Raw genomic sequence first — 21,019 nt, 5'->3', positions numbered from 1 at the left:
ATGCCGCGGAGCGGCTGGGCCCGTGAGCCATGGCCGCTGGGCCTGCGCGTCCGGAGCCTGTGCTCCGCAACGGGAGGGGCCCCAACAGAGGGAGGCCCGCATACCACAAAAAAAAAAAAAAAAAAAAAAAAAAAAGTATAAGGCAAAGAAGCTACCTTCAAGGTGTTTACAGGTGACTTGAAGAGTAATTATTCACAATATAATCCCCATCGGCACCAACCAGCACAAGGAAGACGGTAGATCCAGAGAGATGGTAGAGACAAGGCCAGACACGGAAACAGACAAACCCCAGGTGAACCCCAGCCCTGAAACTTTACTGGTTCTGGAAACTCAAGGAATAATATCATTACGATCAGGTGTCATCCTCACTTTGGGATGAGACGGAAGTGGATGCCTCTTAAAATGTTTTGTTGAGATTTTCTCATTATTGGTGACTTTCCAATTAATTATCCCTAACCTCAGATTGAAACTCTCAAACATTCTATCCTCATATATTCTCACTACATGTTCATCTCTGGTAACAGAGAAGGTGACCTTGGATTGTGGTAGAGTTGACTCCCCACAAAGCAGGGGGTCTTTTGCCTGTCCCCAGCTTCACTGGTAAGTTTCATCAGCTTTTATCTGCATTTTATGGCGCACTACACTTGTAAGAATGTTTTTCTGGGGTGTCCACAGCCAAATGTGTTTGGGGAGCCTTGCATACTCTACTTGGAACTTCAAATCCCATCACAGCACTGGGAAGCCTCTGTATGTTGGGAAGGGTCCTGCTGAGTAGGGGACCTGTCCTAATATTTGGGGCACCGCTGAGCCAGACAATCAAGTACCAGGCACAGTCCGGAAAGATCTCATTGGGAGGCACCTGCACTGAAGATGCATGAAACCCTTTTCTATGAAACCCCCTTTCATTTACTGTTATACTTATTTAAGAAGGGGAGCAGGAGATAACTGTGTCGCCATTGAATGCGGGCAGCAGGACAGGTGAGTATCAGAATTAAGGAAGCAATCCGAGAACTGATAGTTGCTGATTCTGAGAACCAGTCGTAGGGAGGGAAAAGAGCGCTTTAGGTTGGACGTATTTCTAGCAGCCCCACAAGAAGAGGACTATATGTTGGACAGTCTCACAGCTGTTACGGCCGTTTTCTCTTGTGTTTCCCAGCAAAGTCATCTGATTCCTGCTACCGACCTTACAGTCATATAGATACGACTATCAATGTCTCTCTTGCTTCTGTTATATTTAGAAATTTAACTTACAGATTTATTCCACTTCCACTTCTCCTTGGCTGACAGAAAGTCCCGAATGGTAACTGGGTTTTCTATGGCACCATTTTTCCTTGGCTTTTTTTAAAATTTACTTTCTCAGGCCAAAAAAAACCATGACCTTACCTTTTACTAGATATATTGTTTCTTCATGTATACATTTCCACCTGACTTACAGTCTTTAAAGTTTTAACCCAAAGTGTTTACTGAAAGTCTTCTATTATTACTGAAAGGGGAATAAGCACTTTTGTCTATCATATTGTTCCCAAACTAAGTTTCCTTGTGTATTCTAATTCCTAAGGCAGTCGAACTGAATTAAATTCAAATATTTTTCTTAGTCTTATGACACTTTTCCACATCATTTCTTTCATATGACCGTCTTCATTTTCTCAGTTTCCAGGTAATATATATATAGATTGCTGCATTTCTCTTGGGTCTTAACTTGCCAGTGATTTGACAAAGAGTACATAGCAACATGTGCCTACCAAACAAATATCAAAAGTACAGAATAGTAATAAAAACAAGGGCATAACGTGTGCATTTTATGAAACAGTAACTCCTGCTTCATCTACATAAATGCAATTAACTATTCACACTTTAACATAGAATTCTGAAATTCCGTTAAAATATCTGCAAGTTATACAGTTCTCAAAGTAAAAATCTTCAGAAGGCTTAGATGTTACTATTTTTTTTCCACAGACTATAATCATTAAGAGAATATAGCCTACAAAATCTGTCAGAGTGATTTTCATTTGGCAAGTCCTGGCTGGAGATTTCTAAATTAAATTATTTTAAAAATATGGATCTCATAATATCTTCATTGAAAATGATAAAATATCTAAAGTATAAATGACCTAACATCATATTTCTATTAATATTAAAATACCCAAATCTTGCTGTGGTAATAGATAAAACATTGAAAAAGAAATAAGGGAGTCAGGAATCACACATGGAGACAAAGATATTACACTAAAGCATCACTCAGTAATATATACTGTTCTTGGTCTGATATTTATGAGTTCCCCCCAAATAAGTGAGTAGTTTACACAACAATGGCATAATAAAGTACTTTTCAAATGTGGTTTAAAGATTCAGTGTTTCTTTAAATTTAAATGTGAAAACATTTCTGATTTTGTGCAGCTTGGTCTATTAACAGAGATCACGCTCGGCTCCCTGGGACAAGTTCTGAACTGAATAAAGAAGAGCAGTCGCCCACGTCTGACAGCGATTGAGATGGCGGGGATCTGCTCCCCTAATGGAATCACAGGATGAAGGAGTGAGCTCTGATGATGGAGATGCAAAGACTGATATTTCTGCATTTGCTTGTGCACAGGGGAATGAGGTGATCCCCTCCTCTTCTCCTTAGTGGAACGGATTGTAAGAAAATCAAACAGCCTCAGAGCTAAGCGGTCCTGATAACAGTGACCTCCCACAGAAGTGGTTCACTAGAAGTCATTGGTGGGAAAATATAAACTTACAAACAAGCTCTACCTGGAGGACACACAGCTAGGACAAATGTGCATTGGACACCGGTCAGCAACCTACAGGGAACGAAAATTGAGAAAAATACAATTTGAATGCAAGGTCAAGGCATCGAAGCATGGCTATATTAGCAGGACTCAGGGATGTAGCATTTCCCTTGTATTAAATATCTGTGTGTGTTATGAGGGCACAGTGCCTATGAAAGTAGCACTACGTTGAATACTGAAATAATCACACTTTAAAACTAATTTTATCATGAAATCAACCCCAAGTGTGACTTTACCATCTTAGATGACAGATACGTCTGACCTATTTACACCTTCCAACCAGTCTCCAATGTGTTGGAGACTCCTATTATAAATTATTTTCCTGCATTAGGAATGGGATATTCTGTAAACAAAGACCGAAATTTCAAAGCACTGCTCTCATGCTGAATTTATCACAGATATAATGTGGTTGGAAGTGAGTAGGCACTTAATTGATATTGGTTTAATGTTACACATTTCTCTCAGAATTTTCTTGGCACTAATCACATTAAAATCCTTTTATTTAATGGGCCACGTTAAAATACACAATTTTTTCCCAATAGGGAGAACTCACTTTTTAAATTACAAGTTTCTAGGAACCTTTGAAGTTAATATTAAAAGTTAATTTTATTCTTATATGTATAGTACCCACTGTTTCAGAAATTTCCAAGAATCTCTAAGGCACCTGTTAGGGCACCCTATTTTAATATTCTCATTGTAATTTAAAGCATAAATAAGCAAAGGGCTATATAAATTTTAGTATACCCTTGCAAAGTGTCATATTACGCCATCACATGTATTTATTGGGTTGCAAAATAATACAAATATGATGATATTGGTTTTATAAAAATACCTACAGTATATCTATATACAGTTATAAGTACAAATACCCATATATATGTGATCATATGAATATATTATTATTTTCTGTAAAACAGGATCATATTCTCTGTCTGTTTTATGACCATCTGCCAGACGTGTTCCATTGCTCACGGCCAACATCCCTCCAGCTGAAACTTCCACCTCCCCTGACCTAAGCTACAATAATAACCTCACATCGCTAACAGAATCCACTAGGGCCCTCCAATTCTTTCTCTCCTGCCCATAAAGGGAGATCATTTCCACGTGACAATCTGGCCACGGGCCACGGATTCTCACTTAAAACTGATCAACACATACACACCTAGGACATCATCAAAATGTTACCACCGATTTTTCTCTGACCAGTGGGCTAATGAGTGCCTTCTTTTTTTTCTGTATTTTCCAATGCTTGTAAAACAAACATGAATTATTTATGTAATCAGAAAAAGAAAACATCTTACTAAAAAGATATTCAGAAGTCAAATTAAATGCTTTATAATATTAATGTAAATTATTAGATTTAAAAAATTATCTTAATTAAAATATAGATTAAAAATATTATGTATCTGGCTTCCCTGGTGGCGCCGTGGTTGGGAGTCCGCCTGCCGATGCAGGGGACGCGGGTTCGTGCCCCGGTCCGGGAGGATCCCACGTGCCGCGGAGCGGCTGGGCCCGTGAGCCACGGCCGCTGGGCCTGCGCGTCCGGAGCCTGTGCTCCGCAACGGGAAAAAAAAAAAAAAAAAAAAAATTATTTATCATGAAAAACACTTGAAAAGAGGGAGTACAATTTACCAAAACACGGGAGCATAAATAATCAAACAGGGTAAACCTACGAAAGCTTTCCTTAGACCTTGAGCACAGACGGTGGTCTGTATTTCCCAAACTTAATAAACCCATGCTGCTATTAGATGTACAAAATGTATGTATTTTTCTGTTCTTCAAAGAATTTTAGTAAAATTATAGAAATGCCATGAGGCACACATTTTTCAGTTTACGCTTTTGTATTTAAAGAGTAAGAATTTCTTCTATCGGACATTTTAGTCAGAAAAGAAAAATCTTCACCAACAGTGGAAGTTTCTGAAAAGGCTGACTAGTGACGACAGTATGTGACAAAAAGTCAAGTTAACATGTATGATGTGTGCAAATGCAGGTCTTTCCTATTCTTGTATAAACAATTCATATTGTGTACAAGATGCAATCAGAGAACCCTGGGAGCAGCAAAAATCGTGCTCGAAACCAGACAAACTTCACTTTCAGGCGCTGTGAAGCTCGTGTGAAGTTTGGTGCCATAATCACAGCCATGGTTGATTAAATTCCTGCACGTTTAATCCGTCTTAACAGAACAGACCATTTTAAATTTTTATCCAGTATTGATACTGAATACCCTGATGTGTCATTAACCATGGGCTACTTCACTTAGTAACGTAAGGAAATACATGTTGACAATCATGATAAAAGTGGCAAAAATAAAGTTAAAAGAGAGAATTGAGCAATACTGAATTGAAAAATCCAGGCGTTCCTCAAAAATAACTTTTAAGTAATTTAATTTAATGTCACTGCAGGAGGGACTGTGGTCAGAGCCATGAAAAAAGTTCCCACTTTTTTGGAGTTTATTTGTAATGAAGTACTTATCGAAGTCACAGAACTAGTGAGAGAACTGGTGAGGGCTTAGGCTTGAGGTTCTGACGCTCAAATCTATTTTTCCCTATCCCACCCCTCTAGGTGGTCTCAAAGCACCGAGCTGATCTCCCTGTGCTATGCGGCTGCTTCCCACTAGCTATCCACCCTACGTTTGGTAGTGTATAGTTGTCCATGCCACTCTCTCACTTCGTCACGGTCACAGCTTACCCTTCCCCCTCCCCGTATCTTCAAGCCCATGCTCTAGTAGGTATGACGCTCAAATCTTTGCCATGATGCTTTATGCCTACGTTAAGGCCAAGGAACCATTCCTTGTACTTCTTTCTTCCACTTTAAGCCTTTAAAATTCTTGGTATATTTACACCTATGTTTGTGACCACCATGGTCAAAGCCTTTACTAGCAGTTCTGTCCACACTCAAAAACAGTGTTCAGTGTGTCAGTGCAGCTTTCCATCAGACAGAGCTATTTACATCAATAACCTATCAGGAATTTATTCTTTCTGATTGACTAGGTCCAGCTTGTAAATACTTGTTTCCTTCCCTAAGAAAGTTCTTAGATATTTTCTTTACTTCTTCTTTATGCTACACCAGGGAAGGATGTGACAGCAGAGTTCTAACAGGACACATTGGCTTTCACAAGAAATCCTTGTTGATATTTTCACTTAAGATTATTTACAATATAAATACAATTACTGTCCAAGAAGGTGATGTGATGTCTGTAACACCGATACACAGACTTCATCAACTACATAAGCTCTGAAGTTCTCAAAATACAGCTTCTCTTTTTTGAATATATTTTGTAGTAACCATTCAGGTAGCTAAATTTAAAAGGAGGTGACTCTTATTACCCTTGTGCAAGTTGATGGAGATCCTGATTCTTTTCCAGTGAATTATCACTTTATAGGTTTGTTCTGATGGCCCAAAGAGGACTCATTTTCAGAAATGTAATTTAAGAGTGTAGGCAGGCTACAGTAGCAGACTGATAGGTTCTATATTGTCTTAGAATTTAAGAAGCTAATGAATTTCCAGGATCCTGCTTTTTATTGATATCTACTTCAAAATCCATTTTGCTTCCTTGACTATATATATGACCTAAAGATATTACAAAGAGTAGATCTCTTGTAGAAGCCTCCTAATATTTTTGGTTAAGGGATGATTCAATAAAGCCATTCTGGAAAAGAAATAACTCCAAAGAGAAAGACTATTTAACTAATACAAAACATATAACCTTCCCAAAAAGCAGGATTATGTATCATTGTTGCTAAGCCTCTTTTATTGTTTATTTGATTTATTGGACAGTATTGGTGTACTGTCCCATTTCTTACACCCCTCATATCAACCTTTTGGATGTATTTAACTGTTTGATGTAATTTAGTGTTTTAATGAATTTAATGACTGATGTGTTTATTTTAGAACCCAAAACTGAACACTGCTTTACAAAATTATTTTCCTCTACAAATTCAAATTTTGTTTCAAATAAAATGGAAATCTCAACCTCAGATCAAGCTTTAACAGCATAAGCGCTCTTAAATGTCACTGAGCGGTGGGCTAATGAAATCTCTTTTACAATTTCTGCTGGTTCAGAACGGCTGTAACATTTGCACTTATAAAGTTCCCACAGGAATTTTAATATTCCTGTCTTTATCACTGCTTCATGAAATTAAGTCTACCCTTTGTAAGAATTTGTCCACCCTACTAACAAATAGATATAATCCTATGTGATAAATAGTTTTGTGGGGACCTTTTATAGGAAAACTTGGTGTGGAATTTTTTTCAGGAAAAGAAAAATCATTATCCCTCCTGCGACCTCTGATCCAGCACCGAATCTTAGCTCTGACTGGCTGGATTCACCTGTCTCCCGGATTTTGAGGTTGATAGGATTTTCCCTGAAACTTCAGCTCTCTGACGGGTCCAAGAAAAGTTACTGATTTTCAATTGGTTCAACTCTTTTCTTATTGCAAGGACAGCAGCCTGAGCCTGTCTGAGCTGAAACCAGAAATCCTCCACGTGCGGTTTTCGAATGACACTTTATTGCTTGTTTTCTGAAATCTACTTTTATGGTGTTAATCACCGTGAATAAGGAGTAAGCATTTTCACCATAGATAGGATGAATTGTTACCGTCGATTTTAGTGATGGGAAAGTTTAGGTAGCAATAGGTTTAAAAAAACACGACTTAACAACAACAACAACAAAAAAAGGTGGACTGATAGAAAGTAGAATGGTGGTTCCCGGGGGCTGGAGGGCAGGGAAGATGGGAGATGCTGCTGAAAGGGTACCAACTTTGACTTATAAGATGGGTAAGTTCTAGGGATCTAATATACAGCATTGTGACTACAGTTAATAATATTGTATTATACACCTGAGTTTTGTTAAGAGAGTAGATCTTAAGCATTCTCACTACAAAAAAAAAAATTAATATTAACTCTGTGAGGTGATGGAGGTGTTAATTTACCTGATTGGTGTAATCATTTAACAAAATATACCAAATCATCACGCTGTAAAATACATACAGTTTTATTTATCAATTACACCTCAGTAAAGCTGAAAAAAAGAAAAAAAAAACCCTCTTAATGTTCAATGGTCACTAACAGGGCTTAGGAGCCAGAGTAGCTTCCTTCAGATTCTTACTCCGATTAGCCCCAAAAATATAACCTTGGGTAAAAAATTGGACGTTTGCCCCATTTCCTTTCTTGACAAACTTGCCTTTAGACCTAGTGAGATACATTAAGTAGGATAAACCATGAAATGTGTCCAATGACCTCATCACAAAGACGTCAAAGTATTCTCGGTAAAGGGCCATTTTGAGGGGTCTGAGTGAAGAGAGACCAGACTGTCTGGATGGGGTGACAGGGGCCGTAAATTGGGGTCAGAAAAAGCATACTGTCCTTCAGAGAAGTTTGACTATGAACATGAGAGAACAACAGGGTGACAATCCGAGGACAGAAGTCTGATCAGGCTTTTTTCTTCTTATTTTTTAACTAATGGAAATCACTAGAACATAACCATGAATTAATTTAAAGCTAAAGGATACAGGAATGACTACGAAAATGAAAGCTCAATAAATGATGAAGGAGAAATCTTTGGAGAAGGGGCAAGTAGCAGAATCTAAAGAGGATGTAGAAGGAGTTAGCTTATAAAGGAGAACAAACACCTCTTTAAGGATGGAAGAAAGCCAGTGAATATATATAGGGAAAAAATCAATAGTTTTTAGTAGGAAGTTGAAGGCATTCAAGCCCGAAGACCTCAATTTTCTCAGAGAAGTTGAAGGCAAGACCAACATCTGAAAAAAGATTAAATACGGCGCGCATGTCATCATTTACATAAAAAGTTGAGTGATGCCCAGGTGTTCTGCCACAGTTCCTACTGGAAAATCAGACTTACCTTGAACTATTCAGTTTTAGCTCATTTTCTAGGGAGGAATATAACGTTCTGAAATAGCAGGGTACCCTGTGTTCTAATATTTAACAAATCAAAGTGATGGAAAGGGTAATTTAGAACTAAACACTATAAACAATTTTATACTAGGATCTAACCCGGAAACAGTCTAAGCAGTGAATGAGTGAAGTTTTGGAACAATTTAAGTTTGATCTATCAACTTGGCCACCTGACACAAAGTGAGCAATATGTGTTTTTGAAACATCATTTGCTATTGCATTTATGGCAGAATTGCTAGGTTCCAGCAGCCAGTCGCCTGCAGCACCCGTTAAAATGATCTAGTCCCACTCTGCCCATTAAACACAGAGCATGACACACTCCATCCAACAGGCAGAGAAATTACTAACATCAGATGTTCAAACACAGAAGGCCGAGGATGAAGAAAACATTCACTGCAATTTCAAGTAATCATTCCGTTGTTACTGAAGTGAAACAATGATAGTATTAATATTACTGAGCCTCACTTAGTAAATGACTATGGATTTGCTAATACCTCCTCCTACACGTTCTGATTTCAGGGAGTGAAAATATCTTAAAAGATCTCCTGGTAATATGTAATAGTAATAATTCAGCAATTCACCATTCCCTGTCACCCCTTTGAAAAAATAAAACAAATAACATTTTATCCTTCAGTTATTTACTAGTCATTTTTTGACATTATGTACAATAGATACCCTTTATAGTAAGGTTTATTAAATGGTTCTAAGACATGTGAAGTATCAAAGCATTTCCTCCCAAAATTTTCAATAAAAAAGAGAAAAACCTGAGATGATTAGTCAGGAACATAGGCGATCATTTTCCCCCAAAAGAAGCATCATTCAGTGTTTTAGTCAAATAAATTATTTTCCTTCTAAAATAAGTGACACCAATATAAAAATTAATTTGTTTCTTATGGTTCAAACTGCAATGGGCTGTTAAAACAGGCAGATTTGTCACAGCTTTAGAACTGCTAACAGGACAGAGAAGCTTAGCAACTGTGGCCACAATGGAAAATTAAATGTGAAAATTCAGATCTAGCATGCCGCAGATAAATGTAACCCTGTAATCCAAAATCATATCAGTAAATAAGTGAAAATTGAGCAATGCTATTAAGAAACCATTCTCTGTGACATCACATGGTACAAAATAGCAAAGAAAAGTCTATTGTTCCTCTCTCCGCAGGCAAGTGATCGAGCAGATTTTGGTATTTACAAGTATTGATTCAAGGCATAGATGCACTGATACAACATGCCAGAAATATATATGTATATATACACACAAACATATGTATATATTTCATATATTACGACCATGTTGAAATAAATAGGAAGTCAAAATTTTAAAAAGACTGGTTTGAGTTAACCACTTTTCAGCCTTTGTGATTTCCTCTTGGATAACAGAAAAGTTTCTTAAAGTCTGAGAAATAGCAAATTACTATAGAATTATTAAAAAAATACTCTAACAAATTTTGAGTTATAGAGCATTGGTGTTCAAATATGGCACTATTTAGAAAATATTTTAAAAACTGGATAATGTGGAATGAAAAATTTAAAAACTTACATATGTGAGATACTCAAATATTCAATAAAATAAAATTCTGTGGTCAAATTTTGTTTCATAGAATGTATATTATATAGAATTATATGAATATGTAATTCTACATTAAATATAAAAATAATAATGCAGTAAAATATTTTACTGGGAGTGAAAACATTTAGATGTGAGATTTTATTCTACTACATAACCTCTCTGATACTAGATTTCTTTAGGTAAAAATAGGGATAATATATTAAGAGCATTGTTTTTGTCATAGATGTGCTCCACATACTCAGTGAGCTATCTATAAAACTTCTAGGAAACTGCAACACCCTGTTCAACTATGTGATGGAAATTGTGAAAATAATAATGGTACTAAAAAGTCTAAATTTTGAAAATATACTGTAGAAATCCATCATTTTTTGAGCCACCCCAATTCCTAAAATACACTGGGTTTAGATGGTTTCTATTTCACGATTAAAATCCTCAAAACGGTCAATTGTTTTACTTAGTAATAAATGCAGTCAATCCTCATTGCTCATGGATTTTATATTTGTGAACGTGCCTGCTTGCTAGAATTAATTTGTAATCCCAAATCAACAATTTTGCCTCTACCACTATCAACTGGCTTTCAGCATGTAAGTTGCCTCACCTATACAAAGTAAAAGTGAAAAAGCTAGCACATACATATAGGATTCTGTGAGGACTAAGTGAATTAATCATTATAAAGCACGTAGAAAAACACTCATCATATAGGGAGGGCTGTATAAAAGTTAATTATTAATATCTGCTAGAGTTTTGTAGATCTGGCAAAAGTACTGACAACATTCACAGTAGCTGTGTCTACTCCAAACCATGAAACCATTTGTGATTCAGTTAAAATAGCAACGATCTAATGCCGTTTAGTATATGATGGTGACACACACATACATCTCCACTTAACAAAAACTCACAATAAACAATTACCTTGCAAATCAATGAAAATTTCTACAGATAATGCTTTCCTGAAGAACTTGAAAAAAATGTGATTCAAATACATTTTTCATTCCTTTTTAAACACAACCCCATACTACTCATGCTATTCTACACACCTTCTCCATTTCAGCAAACACAGATTCCAACCCTGCAGTTCTCAGGCCAACAAAGTGGAAGCCCTCCCTGACTCCTGCTCTTTATCTCAAGCCCCCAATCCAATCCCACACCAAATACTGACAACTCGACCTTCCAGATACGCCCACATGTCGGCCACTTCTCACCACCTGCACCATGTCTGGCCCGGACACTGGGACAGTTTCCCCTAAGAGTTCCCCCCGCCCCCTTTGTGTATTTTCAACAGAGCAGCCAGAGTGGATCTTTTTAAATGGATGTCGTATCACGTCACCTCTCCACTCAAAAGGCTCCACAGGCCCCCTCATCACCTGGGGTAAAAGTAAATTCTAACGTCCAAGCAACGGGCTGGATGAGCTCCTGTCGCCTCTCTGACTTCTCGTCCCGCCCAGCCTGCGTCCACTCCACGAGAGAGCTGCCTGGGTCTCCTTTGCTCTTCTTCTAACACGAGCCACTGCCCCACAGCTTGCCCTCACCCGTTGCCTCTGCCCAGCCCACGATGCACCCACAGTCCACGAGGCTCACAGCTCAAATGTCACCTCTCCATCAGGACATCCATTAAGACTCTCTACTCCTCTCTCCTTGCCCCTCCAACATTTCGCTTTAGTTGACACGTTGTATACTTCATCCACTCAGGTGTTTCTTCCTGTTTCTCCCCAGTAGAATGTAAGCTCCAAAGAGGCAGGGATTTGTGCTTCTTTTATTCACTGCGGACCCCCTCAGTGCAGAACAGAAGGCACTCAAATATGTAAGTGCACAGTGTCCCTTACTCATCAGTTTGGAAAATGGAAAGAAGACTGGACATGCAGCGCTAAACAACGTACAATGGCATTCAGTTCTGGAAGTAAAATAAATCTTTCTTTTGAGGTTGTTAGCAGGAACATATTTCTATAGTAATTACAATTTTTATGATGATGTAGTTCACCCACATTTATTTGAAAGCAAATTATTTCTATGGATGGATGGTGGGCTAGTTACGACATGGTGGTAATGAGGCTACTCAGATTTGCTGAATCCATTAGTCAAGTTTCTCAGTGGTTACACGTACATTACTTGCTTTGGTTTGTTTTGGTCATTGTTCTATAATGTAAAATAAGGTAAGATGTCTTATTATTCACTGTGTAGCACCCAGAACATAGCAGTCACTCAATAAATATTTGCTGAATGAATGAATGAATGAACAAACAGTAACTCCCTTGATGGCAGGAATTATGTTAAAGATAGTTGGTGATCAATAAATATTAGTTAATGATTAAAGATAGTCATCAGTAAATGAATAACAGCAACGGGCAGATATATGACTTTGCATATGAGGTTGGGTTATTCTATGGTGTGAGAAATAGGGCACTGCAGACCATGAAAATGTTAATAACCTGACAATTATGGATTTAATTCTATGTTGATACATGAAGTAAATCCAGTTTCTAGCTCTCAATTCTGCCTGGTAAAGAAAAGCAATATCATCTGACACTGAGATCATGTGAGCTGAAGCAAGCACTTCTAAATACAAGTGTAGAATGAGTAGGACGAAGAATTCTAGAATATGTAAGAAGATGAATGTGGCTATAAGACAGTTTTTTTTAAGATATAACATGAGTTAATAATGGCAATATTAAATTCAGGCTGACTTCCAAAAATTGGCCTGCCATTCTTTCAGTCATTTGTGTATGTATTCAGCAAGTATTGATATATATACATTGAGTCTCTATAAAGTGCTGGCACTGTTTTAACAAATAGCCATGTATGCACCAGCTAGTTACTTCTGTGACTTGCTGGAAGCTAATAATTTAGTTAATGCCTAACTTAGAGCTCCCTAATGAATACCACTGATATAAGCTAGATAAAGAATGAATGAATATAAATCAAATTGTTTTAGGCAGAAGAGATATTATTATAAAGGCAACTGGCCATTAATAAAATTGAGTTATTGCCAGGGGAACAAATAGGAGTTACAGAAACTGTGTCACACAAGAACAAAGGGAAAAGTAAATCGTATTTAAACAAGCACAACATACACGATAAGGTGAAAGAAAAAGAAGCTGAGGCAATATGCTGACGATCCTAGCAGCAACTGGGGGGAAATGCCAAAGAATAGGGGAATACAATAAAAGTACCAAAAAAGGAGTGTAGAGAACTCACCTCATCAAAATGGAGCTATCATTGAGTCTGACAATGACATGAGGGTGTCCCCATTCAGGACAATGATTTAGTACTTCTTCAAATTGTTGTTATTTTCCTAAGCATCTGTTTTAGGAAATGGGACTGGTGCCAGTGCTTATTGATTTTCCTCGGAAGACACTGTTTAACCTCAACAGGAACAAGGCACATGTATATTTCCTCAGTTACACAAAGAGTCACAAGGAAGACCTAAGTAATTTGCCACTATACTTATTTCTATAATTATAGTGTACCTTATATATTGACACCCCAGGTACCAGTCCTCATGGGCTGCCCTAATCCCAGCTCTGGTTATAATCATGCTTCATTCCTGCCCTCTGGGTGGTCCAAGTTCTTTGCTACTTCTAGTCTATCAGTGGTGTTTCTAATACCCATGCTACTCCCGGCAACAGTCCCTATATGCTGAAGGGGAGTCATCTGCAAGTAGTTATAGCTTCTGCACCTTGAAATCACAACACTGCCATGTACTGAGCCCTTCTCTTGGCTGTCCCTGTGATATTAAATTGTAAGAATCCTATGAGATGCCTAGACCAGGACTCAGGGCAGAGACTCTACAAAGAAGGTAGATCCTCTTACTCTGTTCCATCAGAAATAAGAAACAGATATTCTATAATGAAGGAAGGAAATCTTGGCTGGCAGTGAAATTAAGGGCTGTCAAACTCTCTGAACTCAAGAAGGGGAAGTCTTCATCCAGCAGTGTACACTGAGGAAATGGAAGAAGGATTTTCAGAATTCGAGCTCAGTCACATGAATATTGGTTCCTGAGAACTGCATGAATGAAATGAAAATAGAAAGCCTAATTTGGCAAAGGTTTGGTGTAACTAATGATAATTACTTAGAGAAAATAAATGGAGACGGGCCTTGAAAAAGTGACTCTCAACTAATATTCTGATCTCTCAACTAATATTCAGAAAAAAAAAATTAAAACATAGGAAAACCACAAAAGCTATGAATCTAACTTTTCTATCTCATTCTCATATAATTATAGCCCAGCTTTGCCCAAGTCATCCAGTGGTTGAACTATCCCCAAAAAAAGTTTCAAACAACTACTACAGACCAAGCCATTTCTTAAAAAATCTAGCCTGGCGTTCTATGAGTTCTGAGAATTCCAAAGAGTTCACAGTTGATGATTTTATAGTATCACTCAAAAGACCATACAGTTCCCTTCTGAGATGTGTTTTCAATTTTCCTTTAATACTAAGCAAATACTAAGTAGATCTCACTGCCTTTGTGCTGACTTGTTAGTTTAATTCCTCTTAGGCTCAGTTTCTATAAAGTGAAGATTTGTTCTTATAAATGAGTTAAGTACTTTTTCATGTGTTTTCCTAAGAGTATTAGCTCCCCAAATGATTCTATTTCAAGCTAAATCATCTTTATTTCCTTTATCTTTCCTTATTTATTTATTATAGCTGCCATCTTCCAGGATTTGAAAGGAACACATTTCCAGTGATATACACTTCTACTATAAAAACAGAAAAACTTTACAAATTCTTGAGGGACAAATTGGACTAAACTAGACCAAATTAAACCTCTTACAAGATTAAGGAAATCTCCATTCATAGTCTTCATCCTAAAAGGCTTCTGCTTAGGATTTTAAAAAGGGGGAAGAAAGCAGTGTAGTGGGATTGTGCTTTTTAAAAAACGATATGTTCGGGTCCTAAGGCTACTATCTGTGAGTGATCGTCTATGGAAATAAGGTCTTTGCAGATCAAGGTAAGATAAGGTGGTATTGAGTTAAGGTGGACCCTAAACCCTATGACTGGTGCATTTATAAAGAAAAGAGAGGGGTATTTGGATACAGAGACAGAGGGAAGAGGGTCACGTGATGACGGAGGCAAAGACTGGAGTGATGCATCTGTAACCAAGGACCAGCAAGGACTGCAAGGGATCCACAGGAGCTAGAAATGAACAAGGGAGAATTCTTGCCTAGAGCTGACATAGGGCAAACAGCTTCGCCAACACCTTGATTTCAGATTCCTGGCCTCCAAAATGTGAGAGGATAAAGTTCTCTTGTATTTAGCTATCACGTATGTGGTAATTTGTTAAGACAGGCAGCATGACCCTGGGGAGAAAGGCCAGACTTCGGACACTGACCTTAAGTTCAGAGATATAGTTTGTTTTTTGACCTATGGCAAGTTGCTTAATATCTCTGAGCACCAATTTGCTTGTATGTGAAATTTTGAGGGTTCATGTGAAAAGCCAGGCACATAATAGAAAATCATTAAGGAATTATGCAATTTTTATTAATAAAGGGGAAAAAAAGCAAATCATTCATTCTTACTCTTAGATTCTGGTATGCTTTCTTAAAAATCCTGCATAACTTCTTAAAATCTTTGTTAGAGATAAACTAATCAGAAAGAATCCCAATTCTAAAATAATTATAGTATGTGTGAGGACCCATGTCAGGGTCTAAGCTATAACTCAAGACAATGACAACAAATAACTCCAGTGATTTGTATACTTAAGAGTTTTCACTTTCATGTAAACAAAAGTGGTAGACACTTCTTTGCTAGATTTAAACAAGAGAAGAAGATTCAACATAAGCCACATAGCCTTACTATCATATACCTAGTTTGGCTAAAAATTAGGAGAACAAATTGAAAGACAAAATAACAATTATCAAACCATTTTAGTTAGCACTGACTTGCGAGGTATCAAGGCATACAATTTCCAAGAAAAAGGCAAGAGGAATAGAGCTTGGTGTGACATCTACACAATTTGTTTTATGAACTATGTGGTGACCCACAACCTTAGTCTCTAATTATCTTGTAATTCCAGGCAAATAAGTGATGACATATACACACAGTTTTTTTTCTCACCTGAAGTATTACATATTGTGAAGTATTATTGGTTAAATATGCAGACTTTTATATGCCATCAAATCTTCAAATGGTAATAAACTGAACTGCTTTACTTACTAATACAAGCAGTAGGACAACATCAGGGTTATCACATGCACAGGCAATGTGCATTGGTGTCCAAAAATCTTCGTCCTGGTGGTTGACATTGGCCCCTCTGTCAATCAGGATCTCTGCAATGAAGACATTATCATACCGGGCACACTGAAAAAAGAAAAAAAGAAATAAAAGAAAGTATACTATGATAACAAACTATGATAGGTTTATTTGGAATAAACTTAATCCAAATTTCCTTTCCATAGGTAGACAACTTCAATGCCAATTTTGGAACTTGGGAGGTGGAGCTAAACTGGGGAAGAATGTATTCATGTTCCCTAACTAACCTACAAGGAAAGAAGCATATGTAAGACTGAAAGGAAAACTGAATCCATGGACAGTGGAAAGAAAAATAGACTAGATACTATAGAAGACAAGATTAGTCATTTGAAGGCAGTAATATAAATTATACAAAATGAAACACAAAGAGAAAAATGATGAAATAAATGAATGGAGCCTCAGTGAGTTGTGGGAAAACTTCAAACTGACTGATAAACCCTCAGACTGACAGCACAGGAAATGGGTACTACAGAGATACATGTATGTTTTTGTTATTATTTAATTACCGTTATAATTAGTCATTAGAAAACATCCCAATTTTAAAAAGTAGGCAAAAGATCTGAACTTTGTCAATATTTTACAGTAACTATAAAGGGAGTATAACCTTTAAAAACTATGAATCACTATACTGCACACCTATAACTTACATAATATTGTACAGCAGCTATACTTCAACTTAAAAAAAGATACATGAATTGTGGTTCACAATTATAACACAGTCATTGAAGAATCGCCATACCTTTCTTCACTCTCTGGTATGTCAAGAATGTACAAAAAGGACAATGCAAAATCATGGTGCACATTCCATATGGAAGAAGATCTGAGGGGTGCCATTTTTGGGACACATGGAAGCACTTGGGGCAATGGCAAACACATGAACTTTGAAGGATTAGTTTCAGTTTTGAACTAAGATATTTGTGTATCTGATGTTCCAGGTCATGTGTAGCGATAACAAATGGTCCCTACCATCAGGGCCTGATGATGTGAACCATGACCCCATCCACACTCACTGCAGGTTTGGGTACAAAGACTGATAAGGTGAGGACCAGAGAATAAAAGCTAATACATCCATTTTAGGATTTGGGGCCTGGACCCAATTTCTTTTAGGAAATGCATATGCAAGTAATTCCTATTCTTCTCTCTTTTTCGTTTTGATAGCTCCCTGCATAATCAAACCGGATGTGACCTCGTCCTTCTGTGCCTGTCAAGATGTCCTCAACCTGCACGTCAGAAATCCACACTGATGATTCAAAGATACCTAAGGTTTAGCTTTCAGTCTTTTACCAAAACACAGTTAATTAGATACCGTGTTTAAAGTGATACCCGCCCTCTCAAGTGACGTAAGTTTTAGATTCATATTTCAGAGGATCGTGAATAATAATTTGACAGCAATAAGTACCTTCTAATCACACTTGTCTGCAAAGATGATGATGGCTGAATATTCCTGGTACAGTGTTCTTACAGTATTATTGCTATATAGTAAACTTCATTCTCCCTAGAAAGAATTTTCATCAAGGTAGAAAATCTTCCTCCCAATTCAGGTAGTTGTTCACCAATGTTTAGCAATTTCTGGGGACAATTTATGGAACCATAAGAATGGCTGAGGCCCCGCTCTGTCACCCTCAACAGAATGCAGACAACATCAGTTATTTCCACCTGGAGACAAGTCCCCAGCTCCTCCTGTCACTGTCATCTCCTTCTTGAAGTGCCAAGCAGGACTAGCTACATAATTTATGCAAAATGAAAATAGAGGGCCCTTTATTCAAATATTCCTAAGAATTTAAAGATGGCGACAGCAGAGCATGAAAGCAAGCTTGGGCCCTTCTAAGTACAAGGCACACGCCACAAAGCCTGCCCTGAATTTTGAAGCCCCTTGACCAACCGGCCTCCCAGGTGCCTCATGTCCACACACTCTTCCTTCCACTGGACCTCTGGAACAGTCCATTTCAAGTAAACGTTCCTCATCTGGAAATGTCCAGAGAGCCTAAGTGGAAATCTATCTCTGTGGAAACACCATCTCTCCTGGAGCCTTCCCCTGTGCAGGTAAAGTTATTCTTTCCTAGGACCCTGAAGAAGCTGGGTTATTTTCTCAGCTTATCACCGATTCTTCCAGAACCACTGCATGTTCACCTTCTTGTGCTTCTTTCTAAGATTCACTCTGTCCTTACATACAACGCTCTTCCCCCAACCTGGTCCAAGCCTTCACCAAAGGCTTAGGAACCATGACCACAGTCTTTACGCCTCTTCTGAGCACCACCAAACAATGAGGCCTCAAGTACATTGGGTCTCACCCACCCTACACGAGAGTTTGAAATGTCTTCCTTCCGGTACTCAGGAATCTTCACCTACACCGTACTTCAGTTGCCCATTCCTCATGACCAAGGTTAGCGCCACACTGAAATATTAAATTCCGCAGTCCCAATCTGTGACCAGAATATTCCATCCTGCCTCTTAAGGTACGCTTAGAAAACAACATGGCCGATAGCTCGCTCCTTCCTCTGAGACGTTCACGGAATTGACCAGGGTTAGAAAGTGACCACTTACACTCTCAGCGCCAGCTCAGTAGTTCACAATGTCTCTGGCAATGCATCCTTTCACTCCTTTTTACGTCTGTAAACAAAGGTGATGTTTCTCAACGTACAAAAACCCACTACAATGTGAATTACTGATTCAGCCCCAAAGACTCTGAAAGCCATAGAAACCAAACCACAAAGAAAGACAATTTTAAACTTCAAACGTGGTGTCTTTTCCCTCCACATTATCATAAGGGGTATTTTATATGTTTCAGTTCTGGTTGGCTAAGGAGCAGCATGTCCTGAACGACCCTGAAATCTACCCTCAGAAAATCAAAAATTCGATATACACTGTGTTCACACACCAAATCCTATGGTTCACAAATGTAAGTTGTCTGTTGCCGGTTTGTTTTTTTTAAACTGGAGTCAGATCTACTGTAACGTAAGTTTTCTCGATGATTATCTATTTTCAGTATCTTTTTTTCCCTCCTCTGTGTTGAATACAAAGCCATTGGGACAGAGGAGACCAGCAAAGAGGTACTAGGAAAACAACCAATTTGATGCAGATTCACATATTGAGTGGATACCATGTGCCAGGCATCGTTCTAACATTAAAAACTGTGTATTTCTGCACCGCCTGGCGGCTCTGGGGGAAGGAGAAGCGACGGGATTTACACAGTCAATTTGGATTTAGCCAAGTTCCATTTTCTTGTCCTGTGTTTATGGGTCCTTAGTGGTTCAAAAACATTTCCACAATCAGAGAGAGGCAGAGACGGAGAGAAAGAGACAGAGACAGAGAGAGGGGAGAGAGAGAGATGAGAGGCAGAGAGGTGGAGATTTATATCAGCAGCAAAACGAATTCAAATCTGTTGCAATCTCCAAAATTTTTGACATCGCTCTGGAACTTCCACAGGGTCCTGTGCATTCAGTGTCAATCCCATGGGCCGTCCTTTTCAGCCAGTGCTTGGATCTCTGCAAAGTCACTCCCATTTCTCTGTCACTATATCACACTGAAGGATCATATTCATTACAGTGTCATCTTGAATACACTTCTTATCATTTTTGCTTTTCTCTCTGGTAAATATTTATACTCCAGATTACCTTGCCATCGATAAACTATCCAGAACACTCTGCGTTGAAGTACAGTTATTATTTCTACCGGCGTTCCAAACAGCACAGCTTCCGGCCAATCGGACCAGACTCTAATTATGGAACAGGTCGTTGCTAAAGAGGTTCAGATGTACCCCTGATGCACATCCTGAAATTTTAAACTCCTAATGACACTGTTATCCTTTTCAGTGGGCGTAAACTCTGCTCCTTCAGCTGCAGCACTGGTCTGCTTCGCCGTGAATCGCCAAGATTTTATTAGGCGATGCTGTATTCCAGGCACGGTGCTTGGCAATGTATACGTAAAGGACCATGACATGGTAATCACCCTTGAGAAATAGACAGTACAGTTCAATGAGATTGAGGGTGTACAGAGCAATCTATAGAGTCACAGCAGAGGGTCCCCAACTGCCTGGTAAGAACTGGACAATGAAGTATATGGGAACACAAGGATTAAGGGGCAGGGGTTGAGACATTCATAACCCACTGATTAAGTACATATCCACCGAGGACCTGCCACATCCCCACCATACGCCAAGCCGGAGGGTTGGTATTATGAACTAGATGTCCTCCCTAATCAACAGCTTGCATTCAAGGGGGCAGTCAGAAGAGGCAGCCAAAAGAGAGAGAAGCTGTGCAAGTCCAGTCACCCATGAAGCCGCCTCAGAGGAGAGCCCAGGGTAGGAAACAGCCTAAAAAACACTGAGGAGGGATGAAAATAGCCATTCATGGGATTACATGAAATCTGGCATGTCTAGAGAGTCAATTAAACGATTGGAACTGTTTGCTTAAGGAAGGCCTCTCTGAGTGGGGGAGTTTCAGACTTCCCTAAGGGAGAACCTTTCAGGATGCGACACTCCAATTCTAGAAAGATCCACACCAGTG

At 38.4% G+C, this 21,019-nt stretch overlaps 1 protein-coding gene across 1 annotated transcript in view; it reads right to left on the bottom strand.

The window, feature by feature from the left end:
* The window catches only part of MYO16 (myosin XVI), a 432,588-nt gene that overhangs the window by 339,840 nt on the left and 71,729 nt on the right, over positions 1 to 21,019 (bottom strand). The window contains exon 4 of the mRNA XM_024123222.3: positions 16,419 to 16,562. Within this exon, the coding sequence (XP_023978990.2) occupies positions 16,419 to 16,562 (144 nt within the window). The remainder of the gene's footprint in view (positions 1 to 16,418; positions 16,563 to 21,019) is intronic.

This window comes from Physeter macrocephalus, chromosome 13 (assembly GCF_002837175.3).
Source record: "Physeter macrocephalus isolate SW-GA chromosome 13, ASM283717v5, whole genome shotgun sequence".
NCBI lineage: Eukaryota > Metazoa > Chordata > Mammalia > Artiodactyla > Physeteridae > Physeter > Physeter macrocephalus.
The sequence above is the reverse complement of the archived record's forward strand: the minus strand, read 5'-3'. Positions and strand labels throughout refer to the sequence as shown.